Source organism: Amphiura filiformis, chromosome 11 (assembly GCF_039555335.1).
Source record: "Amphiura filiformis chromosome 11, Afil_fr2py, whole genome shotgun sequence".
Lineage (NCBI taxonomy): Eukaryota > Metazoa > Echinodermata > Ophiuroidea > Amphilepidida > Amphiuridae > Amphiura > Amphiura filiformis.
The window spans coordinates 6,737,105-6,757,051 of record NC_092638.1 but is presented as its reverse complement, the minus strand read 5'-3'; the positions used below and the strand labels follow the sequence as shown (position 1 = coordinate 6,757,051).

Sequence of the window (19,947 nt, the reverse complement as noted above, 5' to 3'; positions counted from 1 at the left end):
CCTAAGGAGTCCAGCTCGATGGTAGCCATATTTTACCTCATTTTTCGGCAACTTCCGGCGCTGCATTTTTATACTAAGGCTTTTTTTGTGTGTGATATCTAGATATCAAATTGGGTTCTAAGCTTTGCTGAGTTATTTTTCAATCGATTGCACTCCTTTAGAGGTGAATTTGGGGTGGGGAAAGTACTTATTTTGAAGTGAGAAAAGTCAAAAGTCGTCATGAGAAACAAGTCATTTCTATCGTTTGCTTGGTTCCCTGTATGCGCTAGAGATTATTTTGGTCTGAGTAATTTAAGTTAAGAGATCATGGCGGAATTGACGGATTGCACTATTTTTCTTTGGGAAAGTGACCTTTTATCATGAATTTTTGCGGTGATCTCACGTGGCTAGAAACGTGATTGGATGATTCCTTTGTCCAGATTGTTTATTGAGTTCTCAGGAGTTTCGTCACCATGGGACAACACTTCAAAATATTTAGAGACCAGTGGCGTAGTAATTTAGTTAAATTAACGCTAAATAACCAGGGTTGCCAAAAAAAATTCAGCCCGAATCAAATAATCGAAAAGTCGCCCAATTTTTTTCTTTACCCTTTGTATTCTATGGGGCAGGAAATTGTCCCGGTTAAAATCTTCAAAAGTCGCCCAATTGGGTTACCAAATCAAGGGTTTGACAACCCTGAAAACAACGTCTCGCCAGCGAAGGTCACAGCTGGCATTGTTTGTCCGGCACGCTTTCTACCAGCGTGGGGTTGGGAATTCTGAAAATCTGTAAAAAGGGTGGGGGTTAACATTTTGTGGAATAAATGGTGGGTTTCTAAAAAGCGTTGGAGCAATATATAAAGCGTGTGGGTAACGCTACCAATTGAAAAAATATATACAATAAAGTAATTTGATGATCTGTTGAAAAACATTCATATTTTCTTCATAAATCTCGAAAGAAAATGTCGGAAATTAATTTGCTGCTGTTTTCAATTAATGCACGTCACCCATAGCAGAATCGACGCACCGTGAATTTTATGAATGAATCAGGAATGAATATAATTTTCAGTCTCTACACCAGCCGCTTTGGTCCGCTTTCGCTCCACACTAGAAGTGAAGGGACCGGAACCACAGCGGCTGTGTAGAGACTGATGAGCATGACGCGACGTAATGCAATTAATTCAGGATGTCAGCCCTCTACCATTCGCACATGTGTTCACAATAAACAATTCTAATGGCGAAAGTCGTAGTTTTTGGAAAGATTAAATTGCAGTGATTCAGTTGTGCAAATAATGTCGCAAATGTTTCAGATGAAGAAGAAAATCATGAGTATTTCTTAGATGAGGATAAATTCTGCATCAATTCGGATTCTGAAATGGATCAATGGTGCAGATAGTGATAAAATGGACCCAGAAGTGACGGTTCAGTCTTCCGAATTTGATAAAGTAATGTTGGCATAAGCTTTGCATACAAACACTGCAAAAGAGTGAGGGTTTGATTTTTGTCTCGTCTGAACTATGTTTATATCTGGTCTCATGTACCGATACCTCGTTCAGGATGGGCCTTAGTAATCACTATTTCTGTCTGTCCGTGTGTGTTGGGGAGGGGGCGTGTGTCCGTCCGGAGCTGTATCTGGGGAACCGTAAGACCTGCCGGGCGTTACTTGGTGGGAGGAAGCATATCCAAGTTTGCTCCGTAACCGTATGTTTTCGGTGAATGCGAAAATCAGCATAAATTGATAGCAAGATCTGAAGATCCGTTGGGCGCATGGTAACGAAACCTGGTGGCAGGAACGATCAGGGGTATAGCGCTAGGTTGCTTTTTGGGGTCCCGGACCCATCAAAATAGAGTTCGGACCACCTATTTTTAAATTTTCTGCAAGTTCAGGGGTCCCTGCAGATCCCCAGTTTTTTCAATCTAGCGCTATTGCAGGCATATTTATGCTGCATTTGTGCAAATCGGACTCATAAACTCTACTCGGACCCCTACTTTTTAACTTTCTGCAAGTTCGGGGGTCCCTGCGTACACTGGAGTGTTTAGTTCTAGCGCTACCCCTGGGAACGATACACACCTGCTGATCACCTGGTTAGTTTTTTGGCAAATATTATGCGCATTTAGTTGTTAATTTGCATAATTTATGCGGAACACTTCTACAAATATGGTTGGAAATCTGAAGAAATCCGCCTTGTGGAGCTGTATATGGGGATCCATAAGAACCCTTAGCGCTATGATGATGTAACTTGGTAGGGGGTAGCATGACTAGTGGGTCTCGACCAGATTCGATTTTGAGCACAAAGTATGGTTATGAAATACTTAATTTGCATAATTTGTGCATTACAGGCGAAAACCTATTTTCTCAGAGACTGGGGGTCACACATTCTTCAAACTTGGTGGGTGGGTGGGTGCATCTTGACCCCAGACAAAACAAGTGTGTATTGTTTGTGGGTCAAGGTCACCTGAGGTCATCCAGGGGTCATCTGAAGTCAAATTACTAAAAACTGTTGTATGGGCATGAAACTTGGTGGGTACAGTCAACATTTAGAGTCAAATTTTTGGAAAGTCATTTCGGGGTCAACCAAGGTCATCCAGGGGTCATCTGAGGTCAAATTACTAAAAACTGTCGTATGGGCATGAAACTTGGTGCAGGGGTGTGATTTTTCCGGATTTCCGGATTTTTGGGATTAAAAAAATTCGGATTTTTTTTTTTTTTTTTAATTTTTTTTTTAAAATTTTTTTTTGTCGCTTTTGGAGTGGCCCTGCACCAAGAGCTAAATGCTTAACAGAGATGTCACATTTCCGGAATTTTCAGTTTCCAGATATGAGAAAATCTCCAATTTTAAAATGAAAATTCCTTAGAACCCTAACTGGATGATTTATAGACACACTGTACTGTGCAAAAATGGTGATGCAATTTCTCATGTGTATGTGAATGATATGATACTGGAAGTATGTATTCACAGATAATAAATGTTTTCTCATTTTTGCATTTTACCCCATGAAATTGCATCTCCAGTCGTGCTCAAGTGTGTAAAACCCCTCTGGCTTCGGGGGGCTTCGCCCCCTCGACCCCCACCGGGGCGTTGCCCCTGGACCCCACCAGGGGCCCTGAAGCGGGCCCCTGGACCCCCACCGCAACAGGCGAGAGCTCCGCTCGCTTCGCTCGCTCCGCTTCGCAATTTCATTGCCTTGGGGTTTTTTCAAAAAGCACCAATCACACCCCTGTTGGTGGGTACAGTCAACATTAAGAGACAAATTTTCGGAAGGTCATTTCAGGGTCATCCGAGGTCACCAAAGGGTCATCTGAGGTCAAATCACTAAAAACTTGTATATGGGCATGAAACTTGGTGGGTACAGTCAACATTTAGAGTCAAATTTTCAGGTCATTTCAGGGTCATTCAAGGTCACCCAGGGGTCATCTGAAGTCAAATTGCTAAAAACTGTCGTATTGGCATGAAACTTGTTGGGTACAGTCAACATTTAGAGTCAAATTTATGGAAGGTCAATTCAAGGTCATCCAAGGTCACCCAGGGGTTATCTGAGGTCAAATTACAAAAAACTGTCATATGGGCATGAAACTTGGTAGGTACAGTCAACATTTAGAGTTACATTTTTGGATGGTCATTTCGGGGTCATTCGAGGTCACCCAGGGGTCATCTGAGGTCAAATTACTAAAAACTGTCGTATGGGCATGAAACTTGGTGGGTACAGTCAACATTAAGAGACAAATTTTCGGAAGGTCATTTCAGGGTCATCCGAGGTCACCAAAGGGTCATCTGAGGTCAAATCACTAAAAACTTGTATATGGGCATGAAACTTGGTGGGTACAGTCAACATTTAGAGTCAAATTTTCAGAAGGTCATTTCAGGGTCATTCAAGGTCACCCAGGGGTCATCTGAAGTCAAATTGCTAAAAACTGTCGTATTGGCATGAAACTTGTTGGGTACAGTCAACATTTTAGAGTCAAATTTATGGAAGGTCAATTCAAGGTCATACAAGGTCACCCAGGGGTTATCTGAGGTCAAATTACTAAAAACTGTCATATGGGCATGAAACTTGGTAGGTACAGTCAACATTTAGAGTTAAATTTTCGGATGGTCATTTCGGGGTCATTCGAGGTCACCCAGGGGTCATCTGAGGTCAAATTACTAAAAACTGTCGTATGGGCATGAAACTTGGTGGGTACAGTCAACATTTGGAGTCAAAAATTTTGGAAGGTCATTTCAGGTTATCCGGGGGTCAACCAGGGGTTATCTGAGGTCAAATTACTAAAAACTGTCGTATGGACATGAAACTGGGTACAGTCAACATTTGGAGCCAAATTTTGTGGGGTAGCATGTTCCTCAAACTTGGTGGGTGCATCTTGACCCCAGGCAGAACAAGTTTGTATTGGTTAGTGGGTCAAGGTCAACTGAGGTCATCCAGGGGTCATCTGAGGTCAAATGAGCAAAAACTGTTGTATGGGCATGAAACTTGGTGGGTACAGTCAACATTTGGGGTCAAATTTTTGGAAGGTCATTTCGGGGTCATCTGGTGTCACCTAGGGGTCAGCTACCAACCTGTTGCACATTCGACTTCAAGAACAATCGCTTTCCCACCAAAAAAGCGTAGAGCCACAGTACCATTGGTGCTCTTGTTTCTCAAGTTACATATTAAAGTATTTGCCCGAGTATAGTCCCACGTTCGAGTATAGTCCCACCCCCCATTTTTCGAAAAATTCCAGAAATTGTAAAAAAAAAAAAAAAGTGAATTTGAATGCATTTTGAAATCATTAATAGAGTATGACATGAATACAAATTATCAATTTTCATATTAAAAACACAAAACATGCAATTTTTTTTAGGTCAACCATGAATGATAGGTCGAGGGACACAATTTTTTTAATTCGAGTATAATCCCATCCTCCAATTTTGAAAAAATTTCACCTAAAAAACGGATGGGACTATACTCGGACGAATATGGTACTTTTATTTAATACTGCACATTATTATCATAGGTTGATGGCATGATAAACAGCCTCATGATTTCCCCCACTTTACCCCCCCATCAGTATTGAGATCTACTTATATGTGTCTTATAATATTTGTAAACTTTCAGGCCTGAGATATGTTTAGATCTAGTATGAACACCCTACTACCCTTAGTCATACTCCTTGTTCATGATTTTCAAGCAATATCAGTGGCGTGTCGGGGGGGGGGGGCTTTGGGTGCTGAAGCCCCCTGCACTTTGTTTAAAATCATGTAAAATCAGCCGTTTTTTGGCGATTTTAAGCCATTAAGCCCCCCGCATAACTCTGAAAGCCCTTCTGAGCCCCCTGCAGGAAAAGATCCTGGACATGCCGGTGAATATTAATTCCACAGCCAAATATAGGCAAAAAGCTTGCGAGGACAAAGTCTGTGATTTTTGTGCTCCTCTGTGCTTTGGTTTAAATTCATTTTGCTGCTTTCAATAGGTGTACATAATTTTGTTTCTTGATTTCTTGTTGGAAAGGCGACCAGTCAATTTGCGCGTGCTAAACCTGTTGCTATTTGAAGTACTACTTGAGTTGACATTTGAAAGGTTTGAGGTCTTGAATAGATATTAGTGATACTGGTTGCCTTAGAATCATGAAACAGGAAAATAATTCTTAAACGTTTGCCAATATTTGGCAATACAAGAGGGGGCAAGTAATATTTGGCAAGAGGGGCAAGCAATATTTGGTAAGAGAGTGGGCAAGCCACAAATTATTGGCATGCCATTTGGAAATGTTACCAATGGAGGGGGGTGACTTATAATTATTGCACAGCCCCTAAAAAATAAGAACAAAACAAACAGCAACAAATAGTTGTATGTTATTATTATGACAAAGTTTATTCAGGAAACAAATCAGACACATCATAATTATTGTATGTACATAATTTGACATTTTAAATTTCTAAAGTATGCTAATTGAATGCATTTCTCAACACATTTATCATGTTTGTATCCAATCAGAACAAAGTTTACAATTTTGAAACGTTTTTAACTTGCAGGTAAGCTTAGTTAAAAACTTTTTAATGCCAATTTGCTAATGTCTGTCATTGCTTTTGCTCTCTTTTTTTGCCTATATCCAGTGGTGACACCAGGAATTTTTTTCAGGGAGCATGGGGGGGGGTGCAAAGTTATTTTTTGGGGGGGGGCAAAATGAACAAATTTTGCAAAAAATTGCTGTTAGTTTGGATAACAGTTTTCAGAAATATGCTTATATTAATAAAAAGATAATAATATAACTTCAATGTATAAATGAAGTGAAATTAGTTGATTGTATTAATTGAAATTATAAAATAAAATAATAAATGGCCCAATCAATACCCTGCCAACAGTAATACTGGGCAGTAATGTTTATATTGTTTTATAAACCAAAGGTAAGGGACTGGTCTATCAATATGATTGGGGGAACATTTGACGACTTCACTGTTCAATAGGCTCAATTAGCTCTTATTGCCCTTTATCATGTTTATCTGAATCAGTATGAGTTTTAAAAGCACAGGTCCTGAAACTTGTCTACTGATTAATTAAAGCAGGAAAGTTTCATGAGGTTTTTATTTTGGCACTTTTCTTAGTTAATTAGGCTTTTATATATCGTGAATATAAGTGAACACAAAACTGCTCCATATAGTCGGTTCAAATTGCCAAAAATTAATGTACCACAAAAATATCACACAAGCCAGGATGTGTTGACTGTAATAAACAGGACAATTAAAGTTTTTTTCCTTCATTTTTTATCACAGAGACCACACCAACTCTTAAATTACAATGATACAACAGCAAATACATGAATGGTTATGGAACAAATACATTTCTCTTCGTCTTTAATGTCAATCGTACATAGGCTAGACATCATTTTTCATATGAATTGTTTTTTTGTGTGAATGTTAAATACAAATTAAACATGGTTTTATACATTTGTGACCGATCACAAAAACATGGCAGTTGTCTGAAATCCACATTTAATATTAGCCTTAGAGATAATAAAGAAATTATATTGTGCGGGGAGGGGGTCTCCCTGGTTGAAGGTATTTAGGTATTTGCCACAGTTTTAGGGTACCTTTCCAGTGATTTTGGTATATCGATTGGTGGGTTTTCAGTGAAGACCAATGTACCCAATTGGGTGCATTTTGGCAAAAGTGTCCTTAAAAGCGCCTAGAATTAGGGCAAACTTGGGTAATTTTTGGGTGACTTTTTGTAGAAAATTGGTATACTGATAGTTAGCAAAAACAGCAAAAAGTAGGTATAGAGAAAGTCAGCATCCGAAAGTCTGTGTGGCACATCCCTGTACAAATAATTTTGAAAACCTCCCCTCTCCCCCCAAATTATATGTGAAAAAATAAGAGCCAATTATAAAGGACATATTATTTGTCACATAAAATCTGTATTATGTGTGAGGTGTCTCAACTTGGTTAAAAAATCTAAAACTTGCAAGACAATTGCCATGTTTTTATGTGATTGGTCACATAATTGTGAATATCTATTTATTCTTATCGGGCCATTGTTTTATTATTTACATTTGTACTTTAATATAAAATATACAGCAAATCTTTAAAATTCTTCATAACTTTGTGATAATGTGATGCATTATGACTTATACAGAGGCTTTAGTAGTGTTGTTGTCGAAATGATTTTTTTCATTGACTTGCGAGAATAATTAATCCTGATGTCAACATTCATGGCCTGTGAATCCTTCAAATTGGTTCACATTAATCACAAAATAAAGAAATCCATCATAATTTGGTTAAATATCTTGCATATACTTTGCATGCATAATCTAGTCCATACTTGCAACACTATATCCAACTCATTCAATCGACAATTAGCATAAAATTTGTAATAAAAATGTGCAGTACTTCCTTATCCTATCATGTCAACAACAGCAATATAATATTTGTATTATCCTTTGCTTAAAATATCTGAACATTCCTCCAAACAGAAATATTTAAATTTCAAAATCAAGTGTTTAAATTACCAGAAAGTGCAGACTCAAATTAGATACAAAAATTATGATAACAAGTGGAAAAGTAAGCAAGTTATAAAATGTTTCTTGAACTTCACATTATTGTTTCTTCTCTTTAAAAGCTAACAATTAATTAACAATTTACATATTATTTTATAAGACAACAAACGAAACAGTCAATGAAATTATATGAACCTAGTTTTGATGGGGATGAAGGAGGATGAAGATGTGGAATATGCCGGGGGAAGCAGTATTTTTGTCAGGCCATTTTCAAATTTTTACATTAGGGACCGTTCACAAACACTTGTTAGGGAGCCTGATGCAAAATGGGAGGCCTTAAAAGTTTTGACCCTCCTACTAAGGGGGCCCTGAAAAAATTGACCACAAATTTTTCCGTGAAAATTGAGTTTATATGCTTTTCTGATGATGGGGTTGACCCATAATTTTCATGTCAAAAAAGAAAAGGGGTGGGCCTTGAAATTTTTGAGACCTGAAAAGGGGGGGTGGGCAAACAATTTTCGTGATAAAATTTTTTTGCATCTGACCCCCACTAACAAGTGTTTGTGAACGGTAGGCCTATTATTTGAGGACTTTTTGTAATTCTATATTTTCATTTATTCATTTTTATTATTTTGTTTTTTTAGAGAGAGATATGAGAGAGAGAGAGAGAGAGAGAGTGGCAGGAGAAAGAAGTGGAGGAAGAAAACGGCACAGAAATTGGACACAGTTGTTTCATATAGCAGGGCAAATTGGAATTGGGCCGAACTGGTTCTTGGCCATGCGGACATGAGCAGGCGGTGGTGGAAGCGATATCGCAATTTTTTGACGTCGCCATTGGATTAACACATAATCATGAAATCTTCACAAACAATTCTAAATTTGTTATGTGGTGTCAAAGCAAAATTATCTTACTCTAAAACCGTTGAGTACGACAATGTACCACACTACACGTATGTTATTTTTCAATAAATGCTAACTGTGTATTTTGAATGGGGCTGTCAGCCTTGTATTTTCGCCAGCCTCGAACGTCACGTGTCGCGTAACCTCTGCCGCCTGATGAGCGCGTTACGTCATTGGATGCGAGTTGTCTGTACCATTTGATACAACGTGTGTGTGTTGTGCTTGCTTGAATTCTCGAGGAAATAATATAAAATGGTCCGTATTTCAACATTTTGATGAAAAAGTAAGTATTTAATTTTGATTAGAATTTCACGCTAATTATTAATAACCATGTCCATTGTGCTGTGAACAGATTGAAAGATAAAGCTAAAACAATTCATTTTGTTCATGTGTATTTCTGTCATGGCCCATAACTCGAGATATTGAAATCCGTGAAAATGACAGCATCAATGTGACAAAACGCACAGATATTTCATTTTTGGCGAATCCTAGTAAAATTAGCATACCACGTGTTGTTTAAGAAGGTATCATAGAAATAATGTGGCTGAGAATTCTGGCGATTATATCATACACAAAAACAATATTATTGATGCAAAATGACAATAAAGTGGTACCAGATTTCACTCAAAATTTTGTCAATGCATAAGCTTATAAAATAAAATCCACACAAGCTGTGTTTTCAATTGATAGCAACATTATTATGTTGACCTGTTTATAGTCTGCAGCCAAATCGAGAGAAAATCGGGACTTGTATAAATAAATTATGGCCTCTGTCACAAAAATCTTCATGCTCATTATACGTGAACAAAATTGAAACACTTTCAAAGTACATTTGTGCATGAGCTAGATTAATAAATAATAATTAATAATAATGCTTAGAATGTTAGCTTGAGATGACCTATGATTTTTAGGCCTACGATGTTTACTTTCTGCAAAAAAAAAATGGTTTAGGTGGCTACGTAATAGCCAATTTGAACCTGGAACCATCCAAATTCAGCGTAACCTTAAATATAAATATTTTAACTACATATAAATTTTAAAAAACACGTACATCTTGAATGAATTGAGGTGATTCAGGTGGTGGTTCCCAGTTCTCCTTATCTGGTCCTCTGCAACCAAGGAATGCTTGCTCCAATGAACTGTCTTTTCTTAAGCTCTCTACATTATCATTGGAACTGAAAAGAATACAAAAACAAAATGAGGAAGGTACATGCAAAATATATTTTTTTTCACAAAATGACTGTCATCATACGCGTCTCTTTGAAGAAAATTTATTTAGTTTGAATATTTGTGCATTTGTGTCAAGAATTTTGTTTTAAAGAAATCTGTTCCAAGCTACCTAATGAGATTTTCAGGTATTCAAATTGAGTGAACTTGATTTGTGAGAACCATTTTGCATGTAGTAATTAGTCCTTATGCACCTGATTCTCAACTGATGAGTTATGAGAATCAATTTTGTGGAAGTTTGATGGAATTGACTCGAGGGAGGGGAACATAATATTTATTTTTTAAAGTGGGTATGCTCCCAGTGGATCTGCATTGGTGGGTCTTCTGGTGTGGAGGACATGCCATTTTTGCTGACAGAAATCAAAGAAAGACCCTTGATTTTTGTGGTGCGCAGCTCCGAAAAAACACACCAACAAAATCAAATATGAGAAGGTTGAGCAATTTAGTTGTCTTTAGAGCTGAAATCATCAAAATTGAGGGTCCTTTCAGTGCTCTGTTTTGGTAAAATTCAGTCAGCTGCTTGAAACTCCGCTTAATAACAATTGGCGAGCTAATACACACATTAACAATAATTATAGATGCTGGAATGAAATAGCAATTTTCCTTGTATTACCTCATTTGTTTAGCTCAAAATTAAAAGGAGGCATAACGTGATCGGTGAAAACCAACATTTTTGGGAAAACAAATAAGAATCTATTTTTTTGGACATCACACATTATTGCTTTAACTTCTTTTTGATGAAATTACCTTTTGAGGGCACCTGCTGAGTTTGCCAACATTTCACCCCGTACTCTTTCATCTTGAATCAAATGCTGTGGGTTTTCCTCAGACTCTTCAGCCAAATTTGGATCCAAATCCTGCTGTGTAGCTTGCTGTGTAGCTTGCTGTGATGAAGAGGATAAACAGAAGGCAGAATCTCCTGTTGGTCTCGACTCTAGCAGCTTAGCTTCTGGATGTGAGTCTATCGGTGGTCTTTGGCCAGAACCTTCACTTTGTCTTGACTCTAGCTTAGGTTCTGACAACGCTGGGGTCGGATGTGGGTCTACCTTTGGTCTTTGGTCAGGATCTGTAACTTCTTTTAGGTGATCGATGTTGCTTAGGAGGTCCAGTTGAGGAGATTCTATGTTTCTTTCATCTTTGGGTGTTGTGGGAGGACACACATCTTCCTTCTGCGCACTTGCACAACTTTCTGGATCTGGTGCTTTCTCCATGGTACTTAATTTAGATGTAACCTACAAATTAAAGTTGAACTTATTTAATTTTGCATTTAATTGGTTTTCACTGCTTGAATAATCTTCCAGAAGAAAGAGGAGCTAAATGTATGCAGTAAAAGAAAATCAGAAACACATACTGGTCATGTGCTGTGCTCCTGAACGAAAATATCTATGGTTAGTTATCATGTTTATATCAGTTTAAATATAATGGGCATTGTTTTAGAATAATAAAATTATAAAAGGTGCGTCTTCAAAAAGAGCCTTAAATAGCTTCAAAAATATCCGTGGAGCTTACTTTCAAGAAAACAAAAACTTCTAAAGATTGAAAGTGCTATAGCTAAGTTAGGTAAGCTTATCTTTGCAATGACCGGTATGTCTGGGCCTGGTGACCAAGTAAGCTTAAATTTGCAGGTGATACAAGAATAATCAAATATTTCTTTGATTTTTGTACAGTTTGAAATTACCGTATTCGTCCGAGTATAGTCCAACGTTCGAGTATAATCCCACCCCCATTTTTTCGAAAAATTTCAGAAATTGTAAAAAAAAAATTTTAAAAAAATTTAAGTTTTTTTTTTTTCGGTTTTGAAGTGTCCCTGGACCTAGACCTAGATGCTAGGATCATTCATGGTTGACCTAAAAAAAAAAAAATAAAAAAAAAAAAATAAAAAAAATTTCAAGATATTTTGTATTTTTAATATGAAAAATTATAATTTGTATTCATGTCATAGTCTATTAATGATTTCAAAATGCATTGAATTTGAATGCATTTTTAAATCATTAATAGAGTATGACATGAATACAAAGTATCAATTTTCATATTAAAAATACAAAATATCTTGAAATTTTTTTTATTTTTTTTTTTTAGGTCAACCATGAATGATCCTAGCATCTAGGTCTAGGTCCAGGACACTCCAAAACCGAAAAATAACTTAAAAAAAAAAAAATTTTTTTTTTTTTTTGGTTTTTAAATTTTTTTATAATCCCACCCCCAATTGTGAAAAATGTTCACATAAAAAACGGGGGGACTATACTCGGACCAATACTGATAATTTGCTCAAGTTGACTTTTGTTTTAAATAATGATTTAGGTGGTATGCTGCTAATTCATGAATTGCTATATCGTAAGTGTCATGCTAAAAGTTCAAAATATTGCTGGAATATACATGCACTATGAGTGACAATAACAGTTCATAGCATCACAAACATCATCCACCCACAAATTAGTTCATTGTTGATATGAAATAAACCATAAATTATTTAGAGAATAAAGGTATTGGTTTTAGCCACTGGAGTGCATCTATCGTCTCATATAACACGGGCGACATCATTATTTTAAGTAAAACAACGAGGCGAAGCCGAGTTGTTTTACGCCAAAAATAATGATGTCGCCTGTTATATGAGACGATAGATGCACGACAGCTGCCAAAACAATACCTTTATTCTCATTCTTAAACACTTCAATTCAAATAGAAATATCATAAGTAATTTTAATCAAATTAAATCTTACATTTTACAAGGAACTACCTGGGGTTTAAAATCGATCAGTCCCGTTGTTGCTATGCGCCTCCGATTGGTTCAAATAGGGAGCACGCGTATCGCGTTGATGCATACTCGCCGACCCGTGTGATATCGTGTCATATCACACGGGTAAGAACCAATGAGATTGCCGGAACGTTCTCAAGTGTTTAAGAATGTGGTTTATAGTTCACTTCCTTGTCAAAGTCATGCTTGACATGTTTGTTATGAATAAATTGAATTTCGCAATTGCAATTTGTAGCTCATCAACGCACATGGTCACACTTTGTCACTGATCAAAATCAACATTATCTTCATAAGATAGCACCAAAAAGTTGATCATATGATGCTGTTTATGTTTACTAATGCTAATTTAAGTGGGTTATAGGTAAACACTGAATAAAAGTGAACAATTTCGATACTTTTCGTCTACAAATTTTAAGCTATCATGTACGTACCTTGGTTAAAGGCTCGTCACGGATGTGACGTCACTTAAGAGGTCACATTCTAGGTCATAACTTAACATAATATTACACCCGGATCTTCATTTACATAATCTTTGAGCTGAAGGGAAAGGTCACATTTTATTTTATTTTTGTCATTTACATATAAATTATGTAGGGAAATTCAATTGATTTTTAATTACTTTGGATAAAACTTATGAGCATAGTTATGATAAGGGTTTACTGTAAATCAGAAATTTAATTTTAGAACTTCCAGAAAGTTTCTATATTACTTGCAGTGGCGGTACCAGGAATTTTTTTCGGGGCAAAGTGAATTTCAGGAGGGTGCAAAATCAACAAATTTTGATGTAAAATTGTATCGATTGAGCTTATATTGGTGAGCTATGAGTTTTAAAATATTGGAAGAGACGTGAGTCGAGTCCAATATTTTAAAACTCATAGCGAGACCAATAAATATTAGCGTAAAGCATCCAATTTTATCATTATTATGTTTTGGATCCAATATTTTTACACACTTGTATTCATCAAAACATAATAATGCACAAAATTGCTGCAAAAAAGTGCAAATTTGTTTAATTTTGGGTTTTACTGGGAAGGGGGCAACTGGGGAAAGAGTTCTGACTGGAGGGCATTTCCCCCTGCCCCCTGGCACCGCCACTGATCCCTCGCTTGACACACAAGCAAAATACATAATCATTAACACAAATTCAAGCAATAGTTTATATTATTTGTCTTTATACCCACCAACCTTTTTATGTGGGATTTGATTTTAGGCATCTTTTGTACCAGGCATAAAACAAACCACTCATGTAATGAGGGAATAATGAGGGAAAAAAAACCACTCATGTAGCTTCTGCAATGGTGTTGTCTACCCTGGTGTATTAGGGGCTGAGCACCCTGGAGGGAGGGGGGGAGTTCCAAATGACATGCCAAAATTGTTTGCCCCTCCTCTCAGCTTGCAAAAATTGCATGCCTCCCCCCCCCTCAAAAAATCTTTTGCTATCCCTTTTGCACATAAACATGCCAAATATCATTGGGTTCCCAATTTGAAAAGTGTCTATTGTGAATGTACTGAGCAGGAAATTGTGCATATTTGAACATTTCTGTACTGCATTTTTTAAAAGGTTATTTAAAAGGTGACCCATGCCCCCCTGCCCTCCCCTTTCAACTTGCCAAAAATTGCTTGCCTTCCCCTTTTGGCTTGCAAAAACTACTTGCCCCCCCCCCCCATTTCACCCTCCCCAGGGCTCATAATTATTGCACAGCCCCTTTGGGATTAGTTGGTTGTAAGGGGGGGGGGGGGCAAAGGGGACAAATTTATATGCAGTGTGCATCATTATGGCCCTGTTAGCACAGTGGCATATTATGTACACAGGCAAATTTGTTTAAAGATAAGTGGCAATTATGGATATTATAATAGATAACAACTTTGTACAAATATTGTTGTTGTTTCTGTTGTGGTTGTAATTGCTGCTAATGTGATTGTCACATGGCCGCCAAACTTATTGCCCCCCCATCCATCACAGTCAAAATTGGAACAATGCAATAGAAAAAATATCAAAACATGACCGGCACCCCTAAATCAAAACCAGTGCCACACCCCTTCAATCAGTCCAGGTACCCCCTCCCCCATCGGATGACTTGTACTATACCACTGTAAGCTATTCTCATCAAACCTTGCCAAATCATGGAACCAGGTTATGAACATCTGATCATTTGGGGATGAAAATCTGATCATTTGGGGATGAAACATCATATACAGGGTGTCCCCCCAAGAAAAGGCCCCTCATTGCGCCCTCTTTTCTCCTATTTCAGAAATGTTGATCAAGTATATGTTAGTATGTAAAGAAGCTTTTACCCGTTAGCTTTAATAAACCGAAACATCTTTTGAAGATATGCCCTTTTAAAGAAATGTATTTTTCACTCTGTCCACGGAGGAGGTTTGGCTACTTCAAAGATTGAAAAGTGCATATACCATGCACGAATATAAAACATTCCTCGATGATAACTTTATAAAATAACAACTTTATTTTAGGGAATGGGCTTTACCGGTGGGCTTATGGGTTATGGATTTTGAGAGAGGGGGGGGGGGGTGAAGGGGGGTAGCAGAACATCAAGCCAAACTGATGAAAGTCCAAATCGGTATTTTGTCTCTCTATCCCATAAAAGAGTGTAACGTACCCATAGGTTATATACATTAAAAACTCTATATTCCGGTTCATTAGTACAAGGCAGTAATATAGATGGATGTGCTTGAAGATTCGGTCATATTGTTCTCCTTTTTGTGTCATATACATGCAGAAATTACAAATGTTAATTTCATAGAAGTTAAAGAAAAAGGTGTAGTTGTCATCCTTGTTGGGTCTTGGTTATGGTGCTGCATCCTTGACCATTTTGTGAGAGGTATGTGCACGTATTTTGCGTATGGTGCGTATAATCGCAATCTAGCGTGCATGTGCGCTAGTGTCGGAGACGGAGATAACACGTAGGAAATAACTATGATAGTTAGCTCCGAAATAGAAGAGACGCATAGGATTAGAAATCCCCGCCATTTGAGTTTTTTATAAGAGACTTCATGTTATGGGGAGATCTTAGGTTTCTGTGTCCACTTGATGATTAAGACAAGGTGGGTCGCATGTCCTGAGATATGGGACCGGAGTATAGCTGGATACTACGACTCTCAGGCTCCGTTTTGGAGTCTGAAAATTGTTACTCAGTGAAACGTGAATTATATGTGATTCACTAGGGGTTGTTATCTTGTAACATTTAACAGGGTCGAGTCCAGGCTATATAGCAGCTTGCTAAACTGAGAGATGGGGGTGAAGGGGGGTAGCAGAACGTCCAGCCAAACTGTCGAAAGTCCAAATCGGTATTTTGTCTCTCTATCCCATAAAAGAGTGTAATGTACCCGTAGGTTATATACATTAAAAACTCTATATTCTCTCTGGGCGAAATTGATGTGGGATGTGACTTCTTTTGCTATACTTGCAATAACTTGTGTTTTTCTCAGTTATTTTATGCCTTTTTGTTTTATTATGTTTCTTACTTTCTTACTTTATTGTTTCTTGCTTTCTTTTTATTGACAACATAAGTCATTTCTCTTTTTGGAATAAAAGGTAGCCCTGAAAAGGGCTGTTTAGTTTGTCTTTGGTTCATTTGAAGTGAGTTTACAGTGCTGCTCTGCCCTTTCCTGGTTGCCTCCTTGACGAATACAGGTTTCAGCCCTAGTCCTCATTATATCAATTGCGTTGCGTACCAACCTTGTGCGCCGGATACTTCGGATATAGCAGTAATACGTTTACAAATATCTTGGATTTTGCCACAAATGAAGAAATGAAGAAATCAGGTGGTGTGAGGTCTGGTGGTCTTGCAGGCCACTCCACAGCATGACCCATCCCAACCACTCTGTTTGCTATACGTGGACAGAGTGAAAAACGGGTACTTGGCATATCTTCAAAAGTTGTGAGCCGATTGAAATAAGTTTTGATTTATTTAAGCTAACAATTAAAGGTTTCTTTACATACCAAAATATATTTGATCAACTTTTCAGAAATAGGCGATAAAGAGGGTGCAATGAGGGGCCTCTTTTTTTTTTGTGGGGGGGGGGAGGAGGATACCCTGTATATAGTTCAATAGAGTATAAAACATAATAACACACTTACACATTATTTAGCTCATATAGGTGTCACCACCTATGTTTATTTCTCTTTCAGTTGAAAATAAATTATGGCATTAAAAGGAAATTTACAACCTTATTTGTGTATGCACTGGAGCTTAACGGGGTTATCAAGTCAGAAATACATTAAGTAAAACTGTCTCACTTTACTTTATAAATGTGGTGCTATCTTCAGTAGATAGCACCACATCAGTAGATAGCTTATTACTTTATAATAAACGATATGAATTTTTTTTTACTATCTTCTTACTGTATGATAGATGACAGGCAGTTCCAATATTTTATCATAGTGGATACCTGTGCATGCATTCTTGGTCAGTTAAATATTATTTAAAAAAAACACACTATTTTTTGAGTAAAAATTAAGTTACTGTCATAAAAACTCCCCTTATTCTAAAATGAACGAAACTTGTTTACAGCTAATTGTCTTCAGTTAATTATTCACGCACGACACCTAAAGGTGTACTTTTTTTGACAGGAGAAGTGTCAAGGAATCTAATGAGTTATAAACACAGATTTGGTGTATTAAAATGCCCATTTCGGAGAAAATCACAAAAAAACATGTTTTTTTGCCCCATTACAAAAATATTTTGTTTAAAATTTGATCTTTGGAATTTGTAAGGAATAAGGAATAAGGCAAATATATGAATTTTTGACTTAAAAAGCACCTTTTTTGCCTTTTTGGAATGGAGTCTTAAGATTAAGAAAAACACACATACAAAAGAGACCAAATTTTGAAAAAGTAATTTTATTTGGGCAAAAAACATGTGTTTGTTTTTACACCAAATCTTTGTTTTTATTTAGATTCCTTGACCTTTTTCAAAAAATGTATACTTTGTCGTGCATGAATAACAAAGAAGTTATGGTACTTATACTCAATGTATTACTGAAACTTAAATGGGATGTGGGGGAAAGCCCAGGGAAGGGAGGTATGATAGTGAACACCTATAGCATACACACATGAGGGGGGCATACTCAAATTTGGTTTTGTTAGTAACGTGATGCTGATAATTTGAAAGTGGACCCATCAAAAATATACCAAATTTGCAAGATATTTGGACCCTTCTATATACCAAAAGTCAAAATTTTCGGCCAAATTTAACATGAATTGGGAAAGTTTTCCCATTTAAAAATAGGCTACAAGGAGGCAAAATTAGGCTATTTTCTGAAAATTTTGAGACTATTTTGAAATAGCAAAATTTCCATACCAAAATTAGATTAGAAAAAGGGGTCATTGATATATACCAAATGGCTGAAAATGTGACCCATTAGTGTTTGTGGCACATTCCTATATGGTAATTTGTACTGCACCCCCCCCACCCCGTCGAGTGTGCACATGTATTAAATATTTTCACAAGAACCACTCAACAATTTATAACTAAGAAGCAGAAATAACCCCCCAAATTCAAAATATTTATTAACAAAATTTGTTTTTCACACATACGTTCACATAGGAGCGTAGCTAGGATTTTTTAACGGAAGGTGCAGAATTTCTTTCAAGTGAACCTTTTTCCCAAATAAATTTCCTTACAATTTAACTCCCCTAAAAATATTTTTGGGGATAGTTTGAATGATAAAGCATGAAAAACTAATGGGCCCTTGTTAATTTTTCTTTATAATTTGGACCTTGTTGGTAATACATTTGACAATTTATTCCTGAAAAGTGGACATTTTGTCAATTTGGATTTGGAGGGGGATTGTGCTGCACCCAAGGTACCCTGGCTACACCCCTGCATTATAGTAACAAATCACATGAAATACAAATTTTGAAGAATATACACATGTATATATACTTTAGAATAACTAGAATGTTACCACGTATCATAAAGAACAATATCAAGTAAAATAAAGACACTAACATATCAATGTATTTAGCATAACAAAATATATTCCTGGTGTGATTGGGGCTCAAGCAAACTGGCATATGAAAATATTGAGAGAGAAAAAATCAGGACTCAGCGGGGATTGAACCCCGGTCGCTGGATTACCGGTCCAGAACTTTACCACTGTGCTATCTGAGTTCACAATGGCCGCTGAGACACAATGAGAGAGTTATCATGGGGACTTACGTTGAGATTGCCCGAGTACTAACTGTGAACTCAGGTAGCACAGTGGTAAAGCTCTGGACCGGTAATCCAGCGACCGAGTCCTGATTTTTTCTCTCTCAATATTTTCATATGCCAGTTTGCTCGAGCCCCAATCACGCCATTTAAATGATAATTTCTCGAGCTTGCATCATTTATTTCCGATCCTCGCATATATTAATTTGTGTTTCGCATTGTCTTACGCCCTGCTAGGGTGAAGCATATAGGCAGCCTCCTTCTTCATTATAAAATATATTCCTGTTAGGGAACAAACCAAAAGTTCGATGATGTCCTATAAACGAAAGTGCTTTCGTTAGGAGGCTGACCCCTAAATCCCTTCCTCCCAGAAATATGATTGTAAAATGCAGAAATTTCAACCAGAAAGATTATTTTAACTATTTTATTACCCCCCCTACAAAAAGGACTTTCGTTTATAGGACTTCACTGAACTTTTGGTTTGTTTCCCTATATATACAAATTAATAATAAAGAACCAAAATAATTTAAGGAGTCAGAGGGGAAAATGAGATAGCAGTACTTGCATTCAAATATTGAGACAAATAAAGCTGACCCACAAGAATGGTATGGGTTTTATTAAATATTTCCCAAGGCTTGGTATATTTATGGGGTGTCATTTCCGCCCATGTGCATGGATTTTCTTGGGAAGGGAAAAATGCCCAAAGCTTTTGTTGTGATATAATAATGGCCTTATCTCAAGAACTGCAGACCAATTGAAATATAAATATGATTATTGGCTTTCTTGACTAATTTCCTATAAGGCCAAAAAAAAAAAGGTTCGTCTCAAAGATCGCGCGCGCGTTTGTAAAATCCCACGATGTGACAAAAAACAAATGCGGAAATTTTTTTTTTTCAAAAAAAAAAAAAAAAAAAAATTTAAAATAAACAACAAAAAGAAAAAAAACCT

The 19,947-nt window shown here is 37.0% G+C and overlaps 2 protein-coding genes across 2 annotated transcripts in view; one reads left to right on the top strand and one right to left on the bottom strand.

The window, feature by feature from the left end:
• Positions 1 to 19,947, top strand: part of LOC140164293 (DNA-dependent protein kinase catalytic subunit-like) — a 209,920-nt gene that overhangs the window by 50,413 nt on the left and 139,560 nt on the right. The gene's annotated exons all lie outside the window — the stretch shown is intronic.
• Positions 9,166 to 11,299, bottom strand: LOC140164106 (uncharacterized). The gene is made up of 3 exons (XM_072187351.1): positions 10,819 to 11,299; positions 9,896 to 10,019; positions 9,166 to 9,186 (listed from the first exon to the last, which is right to left on the bottom strand). The coding sequence occupies exons 1-3, from the start codon at positions 11,280 to 11,282 to the stop codon at positions 9,166 to 9,168; spliced, it is 609 nt and encodes a 202-aa protein (XP_072043452.1). The 5' UTR covers positions 11,283 to 11,299.